General features: G+C 49.5%; 1 protein-coding gene across 1 annotated transcript; it reads right to left on the minus strand.

Annotated features, from left to right (window-relative positions):
• On the minus strand, nucleotides 1-26525 carry P2ry6 (pyrimidinergic receptor P2Y6). Its single transcript, XM_032895686.1, has 3 exons — nucleotides 26434-26525; nucleotides 2913-3002; nucleotides 1-2290 (listed from the first exon to the last, which is right to left on the minus strand). The coding sequence occupies exon 3, from the start codon at nucleotides 2254-2256 to the stop codon at nucleotides 1270-1272; it is 987 nt and encodes a 328-aa protein (XP_032751577.1). The 5' UTR covers nucleotides 2257-2290; nucleotides 2913-3002; nucleotides 26434-26525; the 3' UTR covers nucleotides 1-1269.

Genomic DNA, 26525 nt, shown 5'->3' on the forward strand with positions numbered 1-26525 from the left:
TAAAATTGTATATAAAATATAATTTAAAATACTTTTAAAGGCAAAGAACAAAGTCCACAGTCCAGGCTCACCTCCAACTATTGAGCCTGAGTTGGCCTTCCACATGCTATGGCTACCCCCATGGGCCAGCATGTCTGCTTTAGTTCTTCCTAACCTCACAGAAAGGACACTGCCTACAAATAATTCGGAAGGACTTCTTGTTCCTTAATATCATACTGCTAAGTTGAAATGTTTCATGTTGGTGTAATAATTCTAGATGAGTGTGTATCTACTGTGTTGATCCATTGTCTTAATGGATAATCAGGTAATGGTGATATCAGTTTCGATGGGTGTTATGAACTTGACTTTGGGACTCGTGGACAAAGTCTTCGTGACAGAAGTGTGTACGGCATTACAAAATTAGGAGGCACCGTGAAGCCAAGGTGGAGTATCCCGTTCTGTCATCTGTGTCATCTGTTATATGACATGGATGTACTCCCTCTCAGCCTCAAGCTACCCTAGGGCTGACCTCCCCAGGTGGTCAGCCATCTTTAAGATGCCTCCTGGGTATTTCCAACCCTTGTTCTTAGTTCCCGTCAGGTTCCAGCACACATCCTGTCCCCTATCCCAGTTAAGTCATTGCCTGCCTTTCACCTAGCATTGATGGAATCTGACTAAAGAACTCATTTGGCTTGGCTGTGTGTGTGTGTGTGTGTGTGTGTGTGTGTGTGTGTGTGCGCTTGAAAGCTCATGCGTGCAGTGGCTTAAAAATTAACAAAAACAAAACAACAAACACAAGAACACATTTATTTCTTTCTCCTGTGGAAAAGTCTTGGCAAATGGATGGGAGTGTGAGCTTTCCCAGCTTCTTCCTCTACAGGAGGGGCCTTGCCCTCACGTTCGTGATGGTGCACCAGCGGTCCCCTCCACCTTGTAAACACAAGAAAGGTCAGGGGAGAAGACCTTTGTTAGAATTTGCAGTGCTATTCCAGGACCTAGCTCAACCCTTGATTGTCTGAGATGGGGTTTCACCATGTAGACCAGGCTGGCCTAGAGCTTGTTATCCTGTCACAACATCCTGAATTCTGGTATAACAAGCATGAACTGACCAGACCCCGAAACACAGGTGTCTTAGTTTTGTGGTTGACATAGAAATTTTGGAGGCCCAGGCATGTTGGGCCAAGTTTTGCTTCTTCTCCGTATGGTTTCCGATTGGGAGAAAGCTTCAGGCACCATGACCCCAGTGGGCAAACACATTGCAGCCAGTGCTTCAGGGCCTCCCCTGGGGTCTCAGACTCTCTGCCGCTGCCACTTGGCTGTGAGCTTCTGTAGGAGATCGTGTGGTTGCCGCCGGAACTTCTGTTGTGTGAAGTAGAAGAGGATAGGGTCCAGAACGCTGTTAGCACTGGCGAAGGGCCGGGTGCCTTTGTAGGCTGCAGCGAAGGTCTCCAGTACCGGGCAAGAGACGCCGGGCGTGGAGCGCACAGCCAAGTAGGCTGTCTTGGTGATGTGGAAAGGCAGGAAGCTGATAACAAAGACAGCTGCTACCACGACAGCCATACGGGCCGCCTTGCTGCGACGCTCTTGGGCCACAGGACCTGCTGGGCCATCCTGGCGGCACAGGCGGCGGGCCATGCGACAGTAGCAGGCCAGTAAGGCTGTGAAGGGCAGCAAGAAGCCGATGACCGTGAGGGCCATGCCATACGGCAGGTAGCGGGTGGACAGGATGGGTGGGCTCAGGTCGTAGCAGACAGTGCGGTTGCGCTGGATGCCCGTGGCGGCAAAGACTGCTGTGGGCAGGCACTGGGCTGTCACAACCAGCCAAACGACTCCACATACCACCCAAGCAGCACGGCGACCTCCACGCTTGTGCCAGGGGGCCAGGGGATGGCAGATGCCTAGGTATCGCTGGAAGCTAATGCAGGTGAGGAACAGGATGCTGCCGTGTAGGTTGGCATAGAAGAGGAAGCGTACCAGGCGGCAGGCGAGGTCTCCGAAGGGCCAGTGGTCCCCTCTGGCGTAGTTATAGATAAGTAGGGGCAGTGAACAGGCATACAGCAGGTCCGCCAGTGCCAAGTTCAGGGTGTACACAGCGGAACGGGTCAGGGTCCGGCGGGATGCGCATATCTGGGCGATGACACAGAAGTTCAGTGGCAGGCCGACCACCAGCACCACTGAGTAAACTGGGGGTAGCAGCAGTCGCTTGAAATCCTCACGGTAGACGCAGGTGGTGGGCGGCAAGCCTGGAGCCTGGGTGGTGCCATTGTCCCGCTCCATAACTGGCGGCCTGCTTTTCCTATGCTTGGAGAATCTGGGGAGGCAACACACATCCTCTCAGTGGTATGCTCACTGGCAACCGAGTTGGCCCTGCGCCTTGATCTCACTATCTGAACAAGTCCTGAACTATATCTTAGTCTCATCACCCCATAAAGATCCATACGGATCTCATATCACGGAACTGTGTAATCCAGTGAGGCTCAAGCTTGAGAGAAATTCAAGTCTGTTTGTTTGCTTTTTTAGAGACAGGGTTTCTCTGTGTAGCCCCAGCTGTCCTGGAACTCACTCTGTAGACCAGGCTGGCCTGGAATTCACTTCACAGAGATCCCCTGACTCTGCCTCCCAAGTGCTGGGATGAAAGGCCTGCGACACCACCCTAGCCCAAGTCAATTTCTTTCTGTGCTATTTATTTTCTCTCAGCTTTTCCTCATGAACTCCTGCTCTTCCCTCAGAACCCTCGTCAAATGTCTCTTCTGTGCGAGTGGATTGATGGGCTTTGGTTCAAATCACAGTTACTGCCTGCATGATCGGGGGTAGGGATTTACCTTCTGACTTCCTCATCTGGGCAGTGAGGGAGCGTTACCAATAGGTTAGAAGCACACACGGTCTTCTCCTGAGCTCCCTGAGGGGTAGGGATGCAGGACTGGTATGTTTACCTGTCTCATGCAAGATGGACGATGTTTTAGGAGGAAGTACCAGCTCTGGTGTTCCTCGTTGTCAAGGCAGGTTGGGCTCTTAGTTTACCCCTGTGGACAGTGCACACACACACAGAGTTCACTGAAGGAAGCACGGCCGTCCTCAGTCTGAATTCCACCTTCGAAAGCCATGTTCTTTCAGTCAGAGTTTATCTGTGAAACAAGAGAGGTAAGTGAGGTGCTCCCAGGAACTTCCTTATGGGGACCTGCGGGGACTGGGGTGTGCAGGGGGGTGGTGGGGTTGTGTGGATGGGGATGAGGTGAGTGGATGAGGGGTGGGGTGTGTGGATGAGGGTGGTGTTATGTGGGAAAGGGGTGGGGGTGGCATTGTGTGGATGGGGGTGGGGTTATATAGATTATGGTGGGAGTGAGGTATGTGGATGAGGGATGGGGGCGGGGTATGTGGATGAAGGATGGGAGCTGGGTTCTATCGCTGGGGGATGGGTACTGGAGCAGCTCAAGTCACTCAGCTACTGCTCCTGTACCTAAGCCGGGAGGCTCACAACTGTGTGTAACTCCAACTTCAGAGGATCTGATACCTCTGGCGTCCATAGGCAACTACACACATATGAACATGCACACACACGATGCAGATGGCTGAGCAGTTAAGAGCACTGGCTGCTCTGTGAGAGCATTGACTGTCTGTAACTCCAGTTCCAGAGGATAGGACACCCTCACACAGACATACAAGTAGGCAAAACATGGAATTAAAATGATTAAAAATAAATCTTAAAAAAAAGAAAGAAAGAAAAAGAGCCCAAGGTGCTCCCTGGTGGCTGGAGTGAAATTCCAGCTCTCAAGGGAACCAATCAGGAACCAATTTTTACAGAGATGGGAACTGGATATGATGAGGGGCCATAGGGTCAATGCCGGTGAGTTAGAAACAGAGTCAGCCAGAGTCCACCATCCACAGACACTGAATCACATGCATTCATTTCACAGGGCCATTCATTTGCACATTCATTAATTCTCTTGCTCTTACCTGCCTGTTAGGTACACATAGGCCTAGCAGAGATGACATTGTAAGCTTAGCTACGGCGTGCTAGTCTGAGGGACAGACCAGAGTGAGCCACAGGACAGAAAGGACTCAGCAGAAACGATGTCTGCTGTTAAGACTGGCAGCCTGAGTTCAACCCCTAGGACCCTAGTGGTGAGAGGAAAGGACGGACCCCAACAAGCTGTCTTCTGACCATCATGGGTACACCATGGCAAGAGCCCTACACACAGATGGTGATAGATAGATAGATAGATAGATAGATAGATAGATAGATAGATAGATAGATGTCAATAAATAAAGAAAAAGGATGACATGGTGGCTGAGGAGAGTTTTCATCAGTAGAGCAGAGAGGAAGGACACCCCCACACCCACCACACAAGTAGGAACAGGGTGGGACAGGGATATGCCCCTATCCGTCCTTAGGGAAGCCTGTGGCTTTGTGACCGCACTCCCAGAGAAAGCCTTTGGCCACGCATGGATGAAGCCACAGTGTTTTCTTGTTTCCCCAGAGCTCTCTGAGAGGCTGGTTCTACCTGCCCTGGAAGTAACAAGAGCTGCAGAAAGCGGCCTTCGAGGAGACCTCAGGCATCATCTGCTCCCCATAGGGAGGGACCCCTTGACCCCCACAGTGGGCGACAGCTACTGCTGGCTATCTGTCTACCTGCAGTAGGAACCTTTTAAGAGATTCCTCTGCTCTTAGGGAAACACCTGGGCCCCTCTTCTGGTGTTCGAGGCCCCTGTCCAGACCTCCAACTTTGCCCGAAGGCCCCCACGTCCTTTCTACACACCCCTTATCCTGCCCTTCCTCACTCCTCATACCGTTCCCAACACTTTCACAGCCACTGGCACCTGAGGCCCACCCCGTCTCTGACCTGTCCAGCCTTGTTGATCTTCTCACAAACATGTTCTTAGTCCACTTCTGTTAGCTGGAACCCAATTATCTCCAAATTCAAGACAGCACCAAGCTCATGACCCCATCTTGTCCCTCCTTTGAGTCCCCAGCTGAACAGAGCCCACCTAGCTTGCCAATCTGCCCAGCCACCCTGTCCCACGCTGCTGTATTGGCCCCATTTCCTCGAGACACACTCACATGCAGCATCCTGTCACCAGCCTGAGTTGATAGCTCCAAGTGTGTGGGGCACTCAGGACACTCAGACATGGAGCGCCCCACGTTCTTGTCCTCAGCCACACTGTAGCATCTCTGGTGTGGCTTTAAACAGCTTCCTCTGCTTCCTGGCCCTGCTAACTCTGACCGAAATAGCCCTTGGATGGGGGGGGGCAGACAGCTCCCTGCTGTCCCCCACACCTTGGCCTGGCGGAAACAGCCTGGAGGAGCACGGAGCTGAACAAAAGTCATCCTTCCCAGAACTCCCTGTCTAGCCGTGGGAGGAGGGGACAAGGGGACAAGGGGACAGAAAGGCAGATAGGGTGTGAGCAGACCCAGAGAGTGGCTTTCCACTCAGCACTCCCTCAGTGTTCTCCTTTGTTGAATATATAGGTGGGTTATTTCAGTTCTTGGTCCTTCCCCCTAGCTGTGACCTGAGCCACCAGGATTCCATTCGCTTCCCTGATCCTGTACTTTTGTCCCATTCTCCATCCATGTGGTAGGTCATCTACTGACATGCCTGTCTTCACCTCCCTCCAGGGGACAAACCTCTTGGAAACCTCTTACCTGGCTATTTCCTGGTCTTTACTTTCCATACGTCCTTTTCACCACGAGCCTTTATTAAATGCCTACTGCGTACTGTCAGCTCTTCCAACATTCTGCTATTAGCAGTCACTGTCCCTTCCACACAAAGACCAAGGCTCATGAGGGTGGGGATGGGCACATGAATGAGGCTTTGTAGCTGTTGGAACAGCTAGAGTGTGAGAGGTGTTCCTCAGGGAAGAGGCAACATTCAGGGAGGAAGAGGATGGGCTTTGGTGTGGAGCCACTGAGGCAAGGGGGTGGGGGCAGGGCAGCACAGGGAATGAATGCCAAGCTGGTAAGTGGGGGCTGGGCTCATATCCTGCCTCTGTTCCCACTCCCATCTGTTTCTCTTAGCGGCTGTCTAAAATGTCACAGTTGCCACCAGCATGTTGAAATGCCACAGATAGTGAGGACTCTTCCTACTCAGTCAGTTGTAGAGGAGCCTTGTAGAATGTAGATGCTGTCCATACACTGAGCCCACCCCAAGCCCACTTTACAGGACTGGGAGTCAAAATTTTGAACCAAAGTGAGATCAGGATTGAATTTCAGGCAGACATTTGGCTAGCTGTTTACAAATTGGGCACCTACGGTTTATTTGGGTGTGGGCCAAGAAATCCAAGCAGCCACAGTGAGCTGGCTTTCCTCCCAGTATCTAGCTACTTGTTGTGTTCCCAGGATAGTCTCTGATGGCACTACAGTCCATCCCAGGACTGGTGCAAATCTGAAGGTTCAAGAGAAGATGGGGTGCTGGCCCTCGGACAAGCCAAGACTTGGGTCAGACCTCTAAATGATTGTGGCTCCTCCAGGGACTGGAGTATTCCCTGTAATGAGAGCCTGCAGCCATGAGATGGCGCCCGTGGACAGCTGAACTGGATGAGGACACGGGGCCCAGGTTTCAGGGGCTGCCTGCCAGTCTGGAGCAAGCCCAGGATATGTCCCTAGCTCCATTCCTCCGGCCCTCCTCAAGATTCCTCCTATTTATCCATCCCTCTGTCTGAGCCTCGGCCTCTCAATGCACTTACAGCAGCCATTTGAGTGTCAGATAGCACCCTGACACCAGGCATTTTCCACCCCTCTGGTTAACACCAGCAAAAATACCACAGCCCTTCACCCCACCAGGGGACAACCTCCTACCTCCTACACTTGCTTCCTTTCCTCAGTCCAGATAACAGCTATGAGTTCAGTTCTGCAGCATTGTCAACTGAATGTAGACATCAGGAAGGACTGTCTAACTGCTCTTGATGCTACTTAGATCATGCGGTCTTTGTATAACCCTCTGTCTAGGGGCTGAGGAAGCCGGTCGGACAGAGGTAGGAGCTGGAAATTTGAGTCACCACCTCCCAGCAGTTCGCTGTTGTGCTGGACCTGGGAAGAAGCCTCCCAACCTTGGGCTGCCTGCCTGCCAGGAAACCAAACTGGGAAATCCCCCTGCTGTACCCCTGGGCCGTGAATTCAGTAGAAAAGGTACAGGATCGCAGGGTCAAGACTTGGCTTCCTTTTTCTGAGTCAGGCTGAGATCCACCATCTGCCTGCTGTGTGGCTTAGGGCCAGCTTCCCACCCTCTCTGAATCTGAGAAACATATGGCAGCTGTGTTCCCTTCCTTAAGGGGACATTATACTCTCTGTCCCAGGCGTCACCCAGCCCTGACCTTGTGTGTTATCCAACCTGAGTGCCCTGGTGCCACCTACATCCAGCTCGATCCTAGTCCCTGGCACTTGGAAAATCTCCACTTGGACAGTTCTGGACCCACCAACTTAGAGCTGGCAAAGACAGCAGAAGGCTGCAGGGAGGGCAGAGATCTGCTTTCTCTTCTCCCTGTTTTACTTCTCCTTTCCCCTTCTGCTCAGCAGGGACCATGTGGAACTGAAAGCTCCACTTTGAGTATAAAGGAGAAGCTGCAGACCAGGACTGGGGCCCCTTCCTTTGCTTCCTTGGGTAGGAATTTCATGGCTGTCCTGGGATCACTGTCTCCATCTAGCACTTCCAATAAAGCTTGGCCTGGAGCTGTGTGGGAGGCACCCTACTCTGTGCCCGGACCCCAGGATCTTCCAACCCTTCTTCTTCCTGGGGACCCAGCTTCTTGGACCCCTCAGTAAGTGCTCAGCCATGAGGACTTCAGTTGGCTGCAGACCACGAGTGCCCCAGATCTGTCAATTCTCCAACAATCAGGCTCCAGATAGTGGTTGGAAGAAAAGGCTGAAGCCTAGCTCGTGTGTGGCCTACCATGCAGGTTAACCTGGAAGAGCCCTCACTTCAGAGCCTGGCTCAACAGCTGAGAAGGAGAGGGGGTTTCTGTTGGGCTTGCAAAGCTGGGAGGAGTGAGGCTAGGGTTGCCACAGCTATCTGGACTGTGTGCCAGGCATGGTCCCGTGTCTCAGAGATATAACCACGAGATAAGAGACTGTCAAAATCCAAGGGTAGCAGAGTAGAGAGGAGAGCACACGGCCCCTGAGAACACTGGAACTTCTGGATCCAGCTAAGCCTGAGGCTTCAACCTGGATTCTAGTGATACACGCTGACAAATTCTTGTTTTGCCTCAGTCCAGTACCTGGGTTTCTATCCCTTGATATCAACTATCCAGAGCCAGATGTGGTGGTGAAGGCCTGGAATCCTTATACTTCAGAGGTAGAGTCAGGAGGATTAGGAGTTCAAGGTCGTCCTCAGCTACATAGCAAGTTATAAAGAGGAGCTGGGGATGTAGCTCTATTAGAATCACAAAACCCCGAGTCCAGTCCCTAGTACTTCATAGCCCAGGCACGGGGAGATAGAAGCAGGAAGATCTGAAATTTAAGGTCATTCTCAGCTACATGAGTTCAAAGCCAACCTGGCATGTATGAGACTTTATCTAACAAGAAAGAAAGAAAGAAAGAAAGAAAGAAAGAAAGAAAGAAAGAAAGAAAGAAAGGAGGGAGGGAGGGAAGAAAGAAAGAAAGAAAGAAAGGAAAAGAAAAAAAGGAAGGAGGGAAGGAAGAAAGAGAGAGAGAGAGAAAGAAAGAAAGAAAGAAAGAAAGAAAGAAAGAAAGAAAAAAGGAAGAAAGAAAGGGCTGGAGAGATTGTTCAGTGATTAAGAGCATATGTAGTTCTTTTGGGGACCAGAGCTTGCTTCTGAGCCTGTCTATAACTCTAACTCCAGCAAATCTGATGCCTTTGACCTCTTCAGGCTAGACCAGGCTTCAAACTCACAGAGATCCACCTGCCTCTACCTCCTAGGATTAAAGAGTGCACCAATGTGCTCAACTTTAAATATATATTTTGAAACCAGCCATCTTGCCTGCACTTCTGCTCTGGAGTAGGACCTCCACCTCCTCTCACACAGTTTTGGTTCGGAATTCCATCATCTCTGCATAGGGAACTAGAACAGTTGGGCAGGCGGGGACAGAGGGACAGTCTGATGGAGCATGGTGGCCTCCAGAATGGTTTTCAGAGTGACTACTGTCTTCTCCGTAGCTCCTGGCAGGACAGTGGAACCCGTTTGGGCTCCATCTGCCATGTGTCCTGGACAGGTTCTTTCTATCTTTGAGTCCCCATCCCCCCGGATACTCACCACTACCTTCTTAGCTATTCAGTAGAAGCCAGACTGGGTTAAGGGCTCTGGTACCAGAACCTTACATGGAATGAACTCTACTGACCCCACTGCAGATAAAGAGTCGGGTGGCTATTGCTTGGATGTGATGTCGCCCTAAAAATCTTGTAAGTTACAATCTTTGTCCCCAGCTGGTAACACTGTGGATAGGGGTTCATCGGGCCATTGACCTTCTCAATAAATCAGCTCTTGCATAGTTCCCATTGGATGGGATATTAGGAGGAAGGGCCTGGTTGGAGGAATTGGATCAATAGGGTGGGACTTAGAAGGATGCCTCTCGTTCTCCTCTTCCTCCTTCCCCTCTGAAGCTCTGAAGCCAACAGGACACAAACCAAAACAAACACTTAAATAATCGTCTCACAGGTTCTGTACAGTGATGACTCGGCTTACACAGTGGTGACTTGTCCAAGGTGGCAGTGAGTCAGTTGGGAGCTGAATGCAGACTTGAGTAATGATAAAATCTGTGCTGGGAAGAGAAGGGACATTTCCCTACCAGAAACCTGAAGCCAAATAGGCTGAGTTTGCCAGTGCACACAATCCATTTCCTAGGAATAAGTTAAAACAATGGAGGCGAGGAGGCCCACAGGTCACAGGGTAACTCCCTCCCTCTTCCAACTCGGTGAGACACTGGAGACAAGATCCCCCTTGCTTTTAGGGCTCCCGGTCCTTAGAAACCCTGGATCCCCTTAGATGAGGGCTCTATCCTTGGTACTATTGAGTTCAGCCAATTACTCTGTGTGTGTGTGTGTGTGTGTGTGTGTGTGTGTGTGGTGTGTGTGGTGTAGTGTGTGTCTGTCTGTCTGTTCATCTGTGTCTGTGTGTGTATACCTCTCTCTGTGGTGTCTATACCTGTGTGTCTGTGTATCTGTGTGTGCCTGTCTGTGTGTTTCTGTGTGTGTGTGGTGTCTGTGTGTGTCTGTGTCTGTGTGTGTGGTATCTCTGTGCATGTGGTGTCTGTGTGTTTCTCTCTCTCTCTCTCTCTCTCTCTCTCTCTCTCTCTCTGTGTGTGTGTGTGTGTGTGTGTGTGTGGTGCACATGTGTGTGTGCCACTGCATGTATATGGAGGTCAGAGGACAACTTCTAGATGTCGATTTCCTCCTCCTACCATGTGTGGCCTGGAGAGTGAGCTCAGGTTGCTTGGTGGCAATCGCTTTTACCCACTGAGCCATTTTGACGAATGACATATTTGTTGGGGGATGGGGAATAGCCACAGGAATTGTACCTTTAAGCCTGCCTGATTCACCAGCCTCAACCTCAGGAAGGCCTGTTCACCTACACCATCTCAGTGTATATTGCCCATTTCGGAGACAAGACACCAAAGCTCAAAGGTGTCTGGCTCTGTGCACAGTTCTATGTGTAAGGCTAGACCAGAGGGAGCCTCAGAGGACTCCTTACCTCCCATGAGAGCAGACCCCTATCAGAGGTCCTGCTCTAACCATCCTTAGCATATCCTGAGGCCTGAGCCCACCTCACAGAGAGAAAATATCTTTCTGACCTCTAGAGCCAGGAGCCAGAGGTAGGACTCTGGGTTCTGGACCTGCTGAGCCAGACCGGTCTTAAGACCACCTGATTCAGAGCCCTTCTACTCCCCAAAGAGGAGAACTTGAAGCCTCCCCAGTGGCTTGTCTAGTCCCTGTTTGCATATCTCCCTTGCATATGCCCCTTCCCAGGCTGCTACAGGCTACCTCAAGAAAGCTCACTGGGAGATGAGCTTGCTCTCACCAGGTCCTGAGATATACTTCTAATTATTCATTCTACTCCAGGACAGCCTGCCTCTGGGACCCAAGGCAGATCATTCCAAGATCACTCATGGACTGGTCTTCATTCCTGAGCTCACACCTGGATCCAGGGAAACCTGGGCCACACATCATGTGACAGTGAAACTTCAAGACAAACCTTGTGGCCAAGTGTGGTACGCACTTGAAGTTCCAGCGCCAGAGATGTTAGAACACTTCTTTCCATCAAACAGTTCAACCTCTGCTATGAAACTTGTGGGCATGGGGCCCACCAATGTAGGTGGAAGAGGGTTTGGTAGGTGTCTGAAGTTGGCTAGGAGGGACAGTAGGAGGTTTTCAAAGTGAGGGTGACTTCCGACTCTGTGTGAAGTAGTTGGGGCTGGAGGGTGACAGGTGGCTGTGGGCAGTTGTGATGTGTGTGAAGGACACAGGCCTCTCTCTTCCTTCGAGTGTCGCTCAGATGACACTGTCCTGGGGAGACCCTCCTCTGCCCCTGTTGCTAAAATTACGACCTCCTACACATGTGTGGGACTTCCCTGACTTGTTACATTTTTCTCTTCAGCACATTTTTTTTTTTTTCGGAGCTGGGGACCAAACCCAGGGCCTTTTGCTTGCTAGGCAAGCGCTCTACCACTGAGCTAAATCCCCAACCCCTCTCCTCAGCACATTTAAGTTCTTTTTATTACTGCATTAATTTATTTATATGTGTGCTTTCTAATGTTTATTTACATGTGTGTATGCACACATTTGAGAGTCATGGTGCAAGTGTTGGAGGTGAGGGAACAACTCGGAGTATGCGTGTCCCCCCCCAGTATGTGTGTCCAGGAGATTGAACTCAGGTAGGCTTGGGGGTAAATACCATTACCTGTTGAGCCATCTCATCAGCAACTCCCTCTCCTTCCTTTCCTTCCTCTCTCTGTCTCTGTCTCTGTCTCTCTCTCTCTGTCTGTCTCTCTCTCTGTCTCTGTCTGTCTCTGTCTGTCTCTCTGTCTCTGTCTCTGTCTCTGTCTCTGTCTCTCTGTCTCTGTCTCTCTGTCTCTGTCTCTCTCTCTCTCTCTCTCTCTCTCTCTCTCTCTCTCTCTCTCTCTCTCTCACAGGGTCTCTTGTAGTCCAGGCTAACCTCAAACTCACTATATAGCCGAAGATGGTCCTGAACTTGCCATCCTCCTGCCTCCACCTCCCAGGTGCTAGGATTGGATTACAAGCATGTGCCACACACCACTAGTTTATCCAGTCCGAGGATGAACCCTGGGATTCATGTGTGCTAGAGAAGCACTCTACCAACGGAGTTATATGCCAGCCCATTTTGTTTGTTTTTTTTTTTTTGTTTTTTTTTTGGTTCTTTTTTTCGGAGCTGGGGACCAAACCCAGGGCCTTGTGCTTCCTAGGCAAGTGCTCTACCACTGAGCTAAATCCCCAACCCCTTTGTTTGTGTTTTTAAGGCAGACTCCTACTCGGTAGCCCAGGCTGACCTGGACCTTGTGGTGATCCTCCTGCCTTAGCCTTTCGAGTGCTTGGATCCCGCGTGTATTACTGAGCCAGGCTACACTCGCCTTCTTTGAACAGCTGTTCTACTATTTCTTGGTGTGGTCACCAGATTTTTACCTTTCCTTTGCTACCACCCCAGTCCTAGGACAGTGCTCAGCACACAGTAGGTGCTCAGTAAGGAATGTGGGAGGACTGAATTCCAGGAGTGACTCACGTGCATGTACATCGGCATTAGGAGTGGAAACCTGACGGGGACACAGGGAACTTGTCTTGAACTCTGTGCAGCGAGCTTCCATTTGCCTTACGAGCTCGGCAGAGATAAAGTGTACGTACCGGCTCCTCCTAGAGCCGTTCCTCTCTGGCTGTATGAGCAGTTCAGGATGTAAACAGCCCCAGCTGAAGTAGGGAGGAGGCCTGCCCACCTCAGTTCTCTGTCTTAGTTTCTGATATCTCTGGGGCTCTCTCTTCTCTGATCTCAATCTCTTCCAAGCACCCAAACTGGCTTCTGTCTGCTTCATCAGCACTCCCAGCTTCTAACTTTGTAAAATTGCCGGTTCTGTGTGGGGTCTTGGACCCAGCCTCTGGCACAGTAGCACCATGGCTTCTCTATGACACCTGCTCCCCAGCCAGGACCCAGCCCTGGGTAGTGTGTACATAGCTGGTGAGCTAGTATCCCTCAAGCACAGCACCATTGGGCTGGTTCATCCTTACACTCTGCTATACATGACTGGATTGAGGTCCCGCTGGCTGTCCTCCTGTGTTGGCTCTCCAGCTTTTTGCTGCCATGCCCTCATTCTCCTCACCTCAAAGCCCACTTTATCTCTTTCCTCACTTCAACTTCTTCAATCCTAGCAGCCCTCAGATCAGCTTCAACTTCCCGCCACCTACGACCTACGACCTACGTCTGCTCCTTTCTCCCTTTGTGCCCTGAACTCCTGCAGGGCCATGCCTCCTCCTACCCTTCCTCTCTTAGCTCCTCTATGCTGGTTCCTTACCCTCAACCAACACTTTCCTCTCAGCAAAAACTCTCCCTTGACCTCACATGTCTCTCCAGCTGTTTCTCTTCCTCCCTCATAGTCAGACTTAGGGTGAGCCCTTACTTCCTGCCTGCACCCACTTCCCACACCCCTGTGGTCATGCACAGGGCACAGTGAGGAAGAATGGCAGGCACCTGGTCTAGAAGAGGTTTGCGAGATGAGACTGAGGAACTCATAAAGAAACCTCCCACATGAGCTGACAACAAGAACAAGCATAGAGGACCGAGGGGCTCAGGGACTGCAGTGACTGTGGCTTGACATCCGTCCCAGAACCACTTGAAGCTGATGGAGGGTCAGGGGAGGAGAACTGATCCAGTGGTTTCCAGGAAAGAGCCTACTGTCTGGACAGTATAGGAGATGGGAACTTAGAAAGGTAGCAGGGTGGGCAGGGTGGCGCCTGCCTTTAATCCCAGCACTCAGGAGACAGAGGCAGGTGAATCTCTGTGATTTGGAGGCCATCCTGGTTCATAGAGTGAGTGCTAGGGACCCTGTCCCTAAAACGAAAATAAAACAAAACACTGTCTCCAAACAACAACAACAACAACAACAACAACAACAAAGAAAGAAGGAAAGGAAGGAAGGAAGTGAGGGAAGGAGGGAGGAAGAGAGGAAGGAAGAGCAGCAGGACCTCTGGGTATAGGTGACTCTGAGGTACCCTCTGGAAGACCCCTCAGGGGACAGCATCACCTCTGTGTCCCATCACCACTCCTGCTACTTTGGTCTGGTGACATGCTCCTAGAGAAGCAAGGTATTGGTTGGGGTTTCTGGGAACTTGGAAGATTCTAGGTCCTCTTCAGGCCCATATAGGTCATCCCATCGATGAGTTCTCATTGCACCCACGTTTGCAGGACAGGAAACTGAGTCCCAGGGAGGAGAGACATTTGGTTCTGCGACAGCACAGCAATCCGGTTGCTGGGGTGGGTGTCAGAGCAGCTGGCCCATGAATACCAAAGACATTCATTCTGCTGAGATGGGACAGAGCCCAGATGGTAACAGCCTCTGGCCTGCCTTGCTCTGGTGTCCAGCATGGCTCCCAAGGGGCACACATGGTGGGCTGTGTCTCTGCAACACCAGGCAGAACAGGGCAAAACAGGAAGGAACCCTGTGCCATCTGTTCCAGAGTGCTGTGGACATGGTCTGGTTTCTTCCTGGCTGGTCCAGCTCAGAGTCAACACTGCTCAGCTGTGCAGTCCTGCTCCTCCCAGCCTTCCAGGGTGGCAATGTGTGTTCTGCTTTTAGAGCCTACAGACTTGACCAACTCCCTGAGTATCTGGTCTTTGGTTGATCTGGACCCTATGCAGGGTGGGGAAAGGGCTGAGAGACTCAGTGGAATGACATCGGGAAGAGAGTTGCTATTTAGATTAGAATGCAGCCCATGTCTAGTGCTCATAGAGCCCTGGGTTCGATCTCTAAGCACTTCATTCACCGTGCATGGTGGCTCACAGCTGCGATCCTAACACTTAAGAGATAGCAGGAGGAGGATCCAGAGTTCAAGATTATTCTCAGCTACAGAATGAGATTGAGGTCAGCCTGTCCAAAAAAAAAAAAAAAAAAAAAAGTCCTACAACCCTACAAAGATGAGGCCACTGGAACCCATTCATTGCCTTTCCTAGGGAGAGTTGAGATCCTGCTCCACACCAACCCGCAATCTCAGAGTCCTAGTCCTCTGTCCACCGGTCAGCAGACCTGGCTCAGCAGAAATCTGACTTCCTGGCTCTTCACTGTCTTCCTGGCAATCTCTAGCTTCCGGAGCAGAGTCACAGAGTCGATTTGCATAGAACCCAAGTCTGCTGACTTCTCTCTTCCTAGCACCCACCGCACCGCTCGCACGCAAACAGGATCTCCCAACCCCGATCTGCTCTCAGTTCCTGGGACCGGCTGGGCTCCTCTTTGTTCCCAGCCTGCCCTCTTCCCGGTGAAAGAAAATGCGCTGATGGGCTGGAGAGACGGCTCAGCGGTTAAGAGCACTGACTGCTCTTCTCAGAGGTCCTGAGTTCAATTCCCAGCAACCACATAGTGGCTCACAACCATCTCTAATCGGATCCGATGCCTTCTTCTGGTGTGTCTGAAGACAACTACAGTATACTCATGTGATAATAAATAAATTTTAAAAGAGAATATGCTGAGAAGGCAGCAGGTCCTGCCTGCCCACAAGAGCTCAGTGTGGACAGGGACACTTTCCATAATCATAAGCAGATGTCAATGTGCGTCCTGGAGACAAGCAGGAAGGGATTCTGCAGGCAGGGGAGCCTCACCAAGGAGCAAGTGGCAAGGAAAGAGCCAAGGGAACGAGAGGTCAGGAGCGTTTCAGACAGTGGAACAGAGCAGGCAAAGGCCAGATGAGACCCTTGAAGGCGGCAAGGAGAGCGGGAGATATCAGTGTCCCAGCAGCAATGGCCTGGAAAAGGCAGAAACTAGTGAGACAAACAACAATGGACCTTCATGTACCCACTCAAGCCTCATAAAAGACACTGTTGAGATAGGACTGTCCTATCTCCTCAGGATGAGAAAGCAAGACACAGAGGTTAGCCCAAGGTAGATAGAGGCTATGAACTCAAGTGTCAACATCACTACAGCACCACGGCTGGACTAGGGAGGATCTGGGGTGGCAGAGAAAGTAGCCTTAGGCTCACTATATAAGAGCTGTTTCCTTCAGGGAGTTTTCAGAACCAACTAGAAGGAATCTTCCTGTATCCATGGGAAGCCTGATGTGCAGGATATTCGCTGAAGCAGAGCTTCCTGACAGACCTGGGACGTCCATCAGCTTTCGGCACACCTTCTGCGGAGGAACATCCGCCTGTCCAGTGCCTCTTCCTATCCAGTGCTAATCTTATTCCACCTGACCAGAGCTGACCAATCAGAGTGCTAATCTTATTCCACCTGACCAGAGCTGACCAATCAGAGTGCTAATCTTATTCCACCTGACCCAGAGCTGACCAATCAGAGTGCTAATCTTGTTCCACCTGACCCAGAGCTGACCAATGAGAGCATCCATCCAGACACCTCACCAGTGATTGCTTTTGGAGACAATCAATTAGATTGTGCCGCTGGAAGTTTTGTTTTTTATGTGACGAGCACAGAAGGTTTTCTGTTATCAGCTGTGAGGACTGTGAGAGCTTGGCACTTCTCGAAAGAACTTACATGAATGTGGAGGAAACCAGCAGAGGGTAAGAGAAAGAACAAAAGAAAAGAATATGATATTAATTGATGGGTTTAGCTGTGTCAGACCAAGACCTTCTTTTAAATGAGTCAATAAACTTTTCTGGACCAAGAAATAAGTTGGATGCGTTTGCAGTTAAATGGATTGGACATTTGCAATTAAAGCAACCTTCATCTCTATGAAACCAAATGCACAGGCAACCACAGCAAAATGGATTAATTTGATTTCATCAAAACTAAAAATTTTTGTGTAAAAAGAAACATTATAAGAGAAGAAAGACAAAAACATGAAAGTATTTGGAAATCTTGACTGGTTATGATTTAATACAAGTTCAAGGCTAGCTTGATTTACAGAATGAGTACCAGGCCAGCCAGGGGTACATAGAGAGACCCTGTCTCAAAATCTCAAAACACAAAAACAGAGCGTGTACACACATACACACACACAGACACACACACACACACAGACACACACACACACACACACACAAAACGAAACAAAAATCCATACTGAGTGAAAGACTTGAATAGATATTTCTCCAAAGAAGATATGCAAATGGTTAATAAACACGGGAGGGTTCTCATCCTCACTAACCATCAGAGAAATGAGAGTTAGAGCCCGGGGACACTCATCATAAAGAGGGGCTGGGCACGAGGGAGATGGTAAAAACGCTTGTTTCTAGAACCCATATAAAAAGCCGGATGCAGTGGCAAGCATCTGTAGCCCCTGCACTCCAACCTAAGACAGGAGGTAGAGACAGGAGAATGGGCTGGATGGTCGTTTCAACACAGCACAGCAGCAGAAACGAGAGAGTGCACCTCGAAGCAGGGTGGAGAGAGAGAACTGACTCCCAAGAAGTTATGTGTACTGTGGAAAATGTTCATCTCCACCCACACACCAGTGAACACACACACAATAAAAATGTGTATACATACAAACATACATCATACATACACTAAATACATACATACATACATACATACATACACACATAACTTTTTTTTTTTTTTTTTTTTGGAGCTGGGGACCGAACCCAGGGCCTTGCCCTTCCTAGGTAAGCGCTCTACCACTGAGCTAAATCCCCAGCCCCAACACACACATAACTTTTTTTTTTTTTTTTTTTTAATTAACTTGAGTATTTCTTATGTACATTTCGAGTGTTATTCCCTTTCCGGTTTCGGGCAAACATCCTCTTCCTTCCCCCTTCCTTATGGGTGTTCCCTCCCACCCTCCCCCATTGCCGCCCCCCCGACAGTCTAGTTCACTGGGGGTTCAGTCTTAGCAGGACCCAGGGCTTCCCTTCCACTGGTGCTCTTACTAGGATATTCATTGCTACCTCACGAGGTCAGAGTCCAGGGTCAGTCCATGTATAGTCTTTAGGTAGTGGCTTAGTCCCTGGAAGCTCTGGTTGCTTGGCATTGTTGTACATATGGGGTCTCAAGCCCCTTCAAGCTCTTCAGTTCATTCTCTGATTCCTTCAACGGGGGTCCTGTTTCTCAGTTCAGTGGTTTGCTGCTGGCATTCGCCTCTGTATTTGCTGTATTCTGGCTGTGTCTCTCAGGATCGATCTACATCCGGCTCCTGTCGGTCTGCACTTCTTTGCTTCATCCATCTTGTCTAATTGGGTGGCTGTATATGTATGGGCCACATGTGGGGCAGGCTCTGAATGGGTGTTCCTTCAGTCTCTGTTTTAATCTTTTGCCTCTCTCTTCCTGCCAAGGGTATTCTTGTTCCCCTTTTAAAGAAGGAGTGACATAACTTTTAAAGCCCAAACCACAAACTAGAAAATAGCAAGGGTTGGCGAAGAGACGGAGAAGTCCAAATTCTCTGCATATCAAACGCGAATGTATAATGGTACAACCACTGTGAAAATCAGTATGGAGGTTTCTTAAAATAAACAAAACGAATGCCTCAGAATTAGCAGATCGTCTTGTAATTCCACTCTAGAGTCCAAACCAAAGCCTCATGGGGGAGGAAGATCTGATAGGGAGCTGTAACATGGACAAACCTTGAACATACTGTGCCAAGTAAAACAATGGCCACTCATACTTACAGGAAGAACTTATCCAGAGACAGAATAGACAAGCAGGGGCTGGGAGGGGAGTGAGCCACCATGGCTTCCTGAGTACAGAGTCTCTCGTGCTGGAGACCAGGTCTCGCCGTGTGGCTGGGGCTGGTCTCGGGCTTGGTTGATGGCGTTCTAGAGACGGATGTTGGCAGTTACTGTGCAGTAACGCATGTCGCTGCATATGACTTAGTTGTGTATCCTCGAGAAGGGTTAAACGACCTAGAGAACTCAGCAGTGAGAGCACCCGGCTGCTCTCACAGAAGGCCTGGGTTCAATTCCCAGCACCCACGTGCTGCTTACAGCCATCCATGATCACAGTTTCAGGGATCTGATGATGTCTTCTGACCTCTACAGGCATCAGACACACATAGGATGCAAACACATAAACGTGAGCAAAACACCCATATACATAAAACAGAACAAATACAGCCCAAAATAAATACAGTCTAAATTTTTAAATTTAGAAGCGGTTAAGCTGGGTGTGGTGCCCTGTGCCTGTAATCTTGCAGAGAGGGGCAGTCACTGGAGGATTACCGTAAGTTCAAGGCTAACCTGATCTGCCACAGTAAGGTCTGGCTAGCTAAGCCTACATTGTAGGACCCTGTCTCAAAACAAAACAAAAGTAAACAAAACATTAAGGTAGCGTATGCTTTGTTGTGCGTAGTTTTAAACGAACTCACAATGAAACAAGCAGAAAAGGGGAAGAAAGGCTATCAGACCGGGACAGCATATCCGTGCTCTGGGGCAGCCCTCGGTTGCTTCAGCAGAGCCTGGCAGAACTTACGAGCAGAGACGGCTGCCTTTGAGCAAACAGCCGTGGAAGATAAAGATAGCGCCGGGTTTGTTGACTGTTTGAAACAAGAAAGATGTCTTTCTCCAAGACAAAGCTCAGACAGGTCGACTGCCCATCACAAAAGACACAGAGTCTAAGCTCCAGGTTCTTTCTTGTCCCCAGCCCACGGACACATAGGTATTATTGGCTAGCTCTGCCTTGGCCTGTGGGACCTTGAGAGCTGGTCCCAGGGCTGATATTCTGCCCATCCTTGTTGCTGTGAGGAGAGAACTTTCTTTTCTTTTCTTTTTTAAAAGATTTATTTATTTATTATGTAAGTACACTGTAGCTGTCTTCAGACACACCAGAAGAAGGCACCAGATCCCTTTATGGATGGTTGTGAGCCACCATGTGGTTGCTGGGAACTCAGGACCTCTGAAAGAGCAGTCAGTGCTTTTAGCCGCTGAGCCATCTCTCCAGCCCAGGAGCAAAGCTTCTTTACCTCTAACATTTTTATGCCTTTGGCGGCATCCATGAAGCTGGAGCAGGCTAGTATGCTGGATTACACGATTGGTAAAATACAGGACCCTACACCTCTTGATTCTCTTAGTATCAGAACCTCAGATGTGGGGGCCGGGAGGTGGGTTAGAGGAAACCAACTTTTATGATGCAATGATCCAACTCATTCTAGGACCCCGAAAGGTTAGTTTCTCTAAGGATCCATCACGCTCCTTCACTTGGAGGCTGCCTCTTTCTTTTCACATCAGTTGCCAGGTGTCTTAGGGTCTTATTTCTGTGGACAGACACCATGACCAATGTAAGTTTTATAAAGGACAACATTTAACTGGGGCTGGCTTACAGGGTCAGAGGTTCAGTCCATTATCATCAAGTCAGGAACATGGCAGCATCCAGGCAGGCATGGTGCAGGAGGAGCTGAGTTCTACATCCTCACCCGAAGGGAGCCAGGAACAGACTGAGCATCCCCAGGCAGCTAGGAGGAGGGTCTCCCAGCCCACCCCCACAGTGACACACTTCCTCCAACAAGGCCACACCTTCTAATAGGGCCACTCCCTGGGCCAAGCATATGCAAACCATCACACCAAGAAACTCAGTGAAGTTTCTGTATTTGCCCGTCTTATGGTTAGTGTCAGCTTAGCCTTCTGTGGGTAGGGTTGGATCTTAAATGTTTATATTTTGAAGCTTGTTTCCTAGTTGATAGGACTCCACCCCCCCTCTCTCTCAAGATTTATTTATTTTATGTATGTAAGTACACTGTTGCTGTCTTCAGACACAGAAGAGGGCATCAGATCCCATCATAGAGGGTTGTAAGACACCATGCAGGTCCTGGGAATTGAACCTGGGTTCACTAGAAGAACAGCCAGTGCTGATAACCCCTGAGTCATTTCTCTAGCCTAAGGGTTGTTTTAAAAAAATTGTTTATGAGTCACACACACACACACACACACACACACACACACACACACACACACACACGCACGTGCACATCCCTGTGCATATGCCTGTGTTCATTTGCCTGAGGAGAACAGGATAGCACTGGATCCCTTGGAGTTAAAGTTGCCAAAAAGCTGTGACCTGCCTCACGTGGGTTCCTGACCCTAGGTCGTCTGCAATAGCGGCCAGCACCCTGTCTGCTGTACCGCCTCCCCAGGGCCTGGCTTGTTTTTGTTTGGAAACAGTCTCACAGTTGTGTCTCAAGCCATCCTGAGCTTCCCAGTCATTCTGCTTCAGCGTCCCAAGTGCAGATTCTGCACACTGTCGCCACCACGCCCAGAGCATGGAGATGCCTTCACTTTTCTTGGGTGTATGCCTAAGAACGAAACTACTGGTTCATGGTAATGTTAGGTATAAGTTTTGGGAAACTGTTTAATTGCATTCCTAAGAATTGTGCGATTCTATGTTCTTACCAGCAGCACACGTGTGCTGAAAGCTTTACTATCTTTCCGAGACATGGTCTTGTGTAGCCCAGGCTGGCCTTGAACTCACTATGTAGCCAAAGATGACCTAGAAATTCTGACCTTCTTGCTTTTACCTCCGAAGGCTATGATGACAGGCGTGCACTGTTATGCCCCGTGTGTGTGGTGTGTGTGTGTGTGTGTGTGTGTGTGTGTGTGTGTGTGCTCCAGGTTTCTTACACACTGCCTGTGCACTCTACCAACTGAGCTTTATTTCCAATCTCACTGACATTTTAAATTCTATATCTTTTTCCTCATAGCCACCCTGCTGGGTGTGGATTGGTGTGTTGTGGTTTTCTCTTGTGTTTCCCTGATTGTTCCTTTGGGGTGTGTTCCTGTCCATATTTTTTTTTTGCCATTTTTATTGTATATTTATTTATTGTATATTGTATTTCTATTCTGAGGACTCACATTGTTTGTGGAATAACTACCTCTTGGCATGAGAGCGTCCTGAGTTTAGACCTTCCTTCTGCTTCTACCAGGTCTATGACTTTGAGCAAGTTCCACACTCTTGGTTCCTGTTTTCCTGCTTATGAACCATTAGTTGCTGTATTAACTTAGATATTAACTTGTAATAAAGCCGGGCGGGGCCTCAGGGGATCTCATAGTGAGCCTGGGAGTCAGAGGAGGAGACCTGGTCCAAGAGTGTGTTTTGAACATAATTTTTATCTGCTTTACTATTGGATTATCTCACAAAGAGAGATTAGCATTCCTGGGTCTCTCCTTTCACTCCTATGTGGAAGCATCATCACCTCTGTCATGTGATGGGGACATAGACAAATCTGACAGTGGGAGACTCTCCACCATGCCAAGAATTGGTGACTGGTGAGTAGGTTCTGACATGCCAAAGTTTTGTTTACTTTTGTTTATGCGTATAAGTATCTTGCCTTTATGTATGTATGTATGCGTGCATGCATGTACATATTTATGTATGTATGCATGCATGCATGTACGTATGTATGTATGCATGCATGTACATACGTATGTGAATACGTATGTATGCACACCACATCCCTGCCTGGTGCCCCCGGAGGTCAGAGATGGGTATCTGATACCCCAGAAATGGAATCACAGAGGGCTGTGAGCCACCATGTGAGTGCTGAGGACCAAGCCTGGGTCCTCTGTGAGAGCAGCAAGTGCTCTCAGCTTCTGTGCTATCTCTTCAGCCTAGGCTTTGATATCTTATGAATCTTGTGTTTTGCTTTAAATTTCAGCTCTGGCCAAAGAAATGTCTCCTCCAGGGTGCCCTTCCTAAGGATCTACAAGTCCTGTTATATGCATGCCCTCATTTTATCTGCCCTAGGAGCTGGTCAGGTAGGTGCTATGATCCCATTTTTCGGATAGAGAAACTAAGATAACATGTGGGAGATGCTGGTGCCTGGATTCCAGCCCAGCTGTTTCTAAGCCGCTCCTCCTTCCCCAGGCTCTATTGCTTCTTAACACCTCTGCCATCCTCAGGACCTCATTGTAGCAGCAGTTTCTATCTTTCTAGTGTGACAGACACAGTGTTTCCCTCGCTTTGGACTAAGAGCTGCCTTCATTGTCACAGAAAACTCCCGCCTTGTCCCAGGTCATGGAAGCCAGGGTTGTCATGGATGTCACAACTGCTGCAGACCTTTCTGTTACATTTATTTATTTATTATCCATGCACACATGCTTGTTTGTGTGTGTGTGTGTGTGTGTGTGTGTGAGTGTGTGTGTGAGTGTGTGTGTGAGTGTGTGTGTGTGTGTGTGTGTGTGTGTGTAAGTCAGATGACAACTTTAAGGAGTTGGTTCTCCTGGATCAGGGATTGGATTCAGATTGTAGGATCTTCTAGAAGCGCCTTTATCTACTGAACACTCTTACCAGTCTATACTCAAACTTCTGCTCCCATTTTTACCTCCAGCCTAAAAGTTCTTAAGGGGACAGTGGGTCTCTTAGTTCCTAGGGCTCTGGTATCTAGCACATGGCAAGGTATAAATGCCACTGGTGCAGTCTGAGCTGTACCCACAGATCAACATGTGCTTGCCTCCCACACAGCTATTACCATCAGATCCAGCCCTGGGCCAGGGAGAAGGTAAATGTGCCCACGTGCCCACGATAGGGTTCTGATACAGCAAGACAACAGCAGTCAGAACAGAAAAATAGGATTCGAGGCCACCAGGTCCACCCTGACTGAAATAGAAACCTACTTCAGAGACAAATGGGGAAGTGGCCCAGGTCCGGGGTGGGTAAGAGAGCATACTGTGCAGCCAGGCCCTGTGGACTCAGCTCCATGAGAGACCGGTCCCAGGTCCTCTCCCCAAATCAGTCAGTCACAGGCCTGGACAATTCATCCCTCCTCCAGAGATGCAGGAAAACTCAACTTAGAGCTCTAGGTCTGAAACAAGGTCTCATTCAAAATGGTCTTAAACTTGTCTGCAATTAGGGCTGACCTTGAACTCTCGATCTTCCTGCCTCTGCCTCCCAAGTGCTGGGATTGCAGCTGTGTGACAGTGTTCCCAGCTTTATTAATTTATTCATCTAAGTAAACTTTTGCTTTGTTTTTGAAACAGGGACTCACTCCCTGGCTGGCCTTGAACTCAAAGTGGAGCCCAGGCTGGCTTTGCACCCATGACCATCCTGCCTGAACCAAAGACTTAAATGCTTTAAATTCTCTAAGATGCAGCTCATCCTGGCTGAATGCACTTCCTGAGACACTTGCAGCCTCCTGGTGCTCGGTAAATTAACAGGCACTGTTTCTTTTGCTTTTCACTTTTATCAAATGTATGTGCATGTGATGTATGTGCATGCACGTTTACTTGTGGGTGTGTTGCACAAGTGTGAAGAAGCCTGGGTTTGGCATCTAGAATCTTCCTCAATTGCTCTCCACTTTATTCATTGATATGGGCTCAGCTGAGCCCAGACCTTGTTAGTACAGCTAGTCTGGCTGGTCAGCTTGTTCCTGTTCTCACCGTCTGGGCTCTGGAATGACAGACCACCTATCTCACTCACATGGGTTCTGGGGATCAGAACCTCCATCCTCACACTTGCATGGCAAACACTTTAACCCCTGAGCCATCTCCCCAGTCACACGCTTCCAGCTTTGCATCGAAGGGGTTATTTGCTCTTTCATTGAGATGTTCACTGGTGCAGACAGCCAGTGCACTGGGCAGGCTGCAACAGTGAAAACTGAGTTAGGAGTTAGGAATGGAAGTCCGGTATTGGCGCCAGCAGGCTGAATTCCCTGAATCCTGAGACAGGCATTTCTCCTCACAGAGCTCCATCTCCTGTCTGTCAAATGGGGTACTGGTAGCATCTCTAGAAGACGTTGGGATGTCACAAAGATTCAATGGGACAATTGAGGCTCTCAGCCAGCTCTGAGCCTCAGAGGGAGGGCGGTGGCACAGAGGAGCCAGACAGATTCTCAGCACTGAAGACAGTCCTGTAGGGAGCCCCCAGTGAAGTCTGTAGGAACAGTTCCAGGATGAGGCAAGAGGACAGACTGGAGACAATAATGGTCTTGAACATAGTGTTAGTTTCTAGACTGTGACCACCCCCACCCCATTCCTGGTAAACTAACAAGTAGTAAGGATATATAAGAAAGAAAGAGAGAGAGAGAGAGAGAGAGAGAGAGGAGAGAGAGAGAGGGGGGAGGAGGAGGAGGGGAGGGAGGGGGGAGGGAGGAGGAGGAAGGAAGGAAGGGGAAGAAAAGAAAAGAAGAAGAACACACACACACACACACACACACACACACACACACACACACACACACACACACACACACACACACACACACACACACACACACACACACACAGTCTCATTTCTCCAGGCTGGCCTTGAACTCATTACATAGCTGATCCTCCTGCGTCTACATCCTGAGCAGGGGGTGACAAATACTCACCACTATGCCCAGTATCGTGTAGTGCTGGGGATCCAACCCAGGGCTTCATGCTCTGCGAGAAGCTAAACCTCATCCCCAGCCAAATGGAGTCCAGCAGCCTCACCTCCCACTGGCACTGGAGAGTACGTCCACACATTCCACTCATGCTCACGAGCTACATAGTCACACCATTGTCCTGCACACACGCGCAGATGCGCCGTGGAAGACACAGCACTTGGCACATGCATGCAATCCGTGCACTGGGAAGGCTGAGTCCAGTGCAAAGCTAGTCTTGCTCCTTCAGGAACACAGGGCCTCTGCCTGCCTTCCCTCTACCAGGGTCAGCAGAGCCAAATGTGAGCAGAAACTCCCAGAAAGATCTATCCTGTTCCCAGAGACATCCAATTACTCTGCTTCTCTTCCCCTTAATGAGCCATGCCTGGACTCGGGGAATCAGTTTTCCCTGTGGACTTAACCTTAGGCTACATTGTACTTTAGCATCCTTCCTGCTAGTTCCTGCCAAGACGCCTGAGCAGCTCTAAGAGTCCCACCCAGCCCCTCCCAGAGGGAGCCTCCTTACTCTCAAAATTTGACACAAAACAGGTTATTGAGGGGTTTTTGTTTGGTTTTTGTTTTTGTTTTTGTTTTTTGAGATAGGGTCTTACTAGCCTGCAACTCAAAAGAGATGCACTATGCAGAGGAGGCTAGTCTTGAACTCACAGACATTGCCTGCCTCTGCTGGGATTAAAGACATACATATGCTGTATCATCCACCACAGACAATACTCAGACACATGCTCAGCTGCTCGAATTCACAGATAAGAAGTTCAGGCCCAGAAAGGGGAAAATGTCTTATTTCATTCAGAAGTCAAACTCAGACCTCTGCCTCAATATTCAACCATTCCACCCAAGACATAGCCTCAAGACATAGTTCCCATGTCCTTGTCCCCTTCACTCCAGTCCTCTACCTGGTCCCTCTGTGCAGTCTAGTTCTGGGCAGAACTGGGTAGAGAGATGAAGAGGAAGGGAGAAGGCCCCATGTCCATCCACACCTGCCCAGTCTGCTGTACGCAGCCCGGGACTGCAGTGGTATGCACGGTGGGCAAACCCTGGAGACGGGAAGCACCCTTACCTGAAAACTCCCCCTGACGCAGCAACCACCTGCAAGCCATCTTGAGAGCTGGAGCAAGCTAGACTTCTGAAGCAGCCGCTGCAGTTCAGTTC

Source organism: Rattus rattus, chromosome 2 (genome assembly GCF_011064425.1).
Source record: "Rattus rattus isolate New Zealand chromosome 2, Rrattus_CSIRO_v1, whole genome shotgun sequence".
Classification (NCBI taxonomy): domain Eukaryota; kingdom Metazoa; phylum Chordata; class Mammalia; order Rodentia; family Muridae; genus Rattus; species Rattus rattus.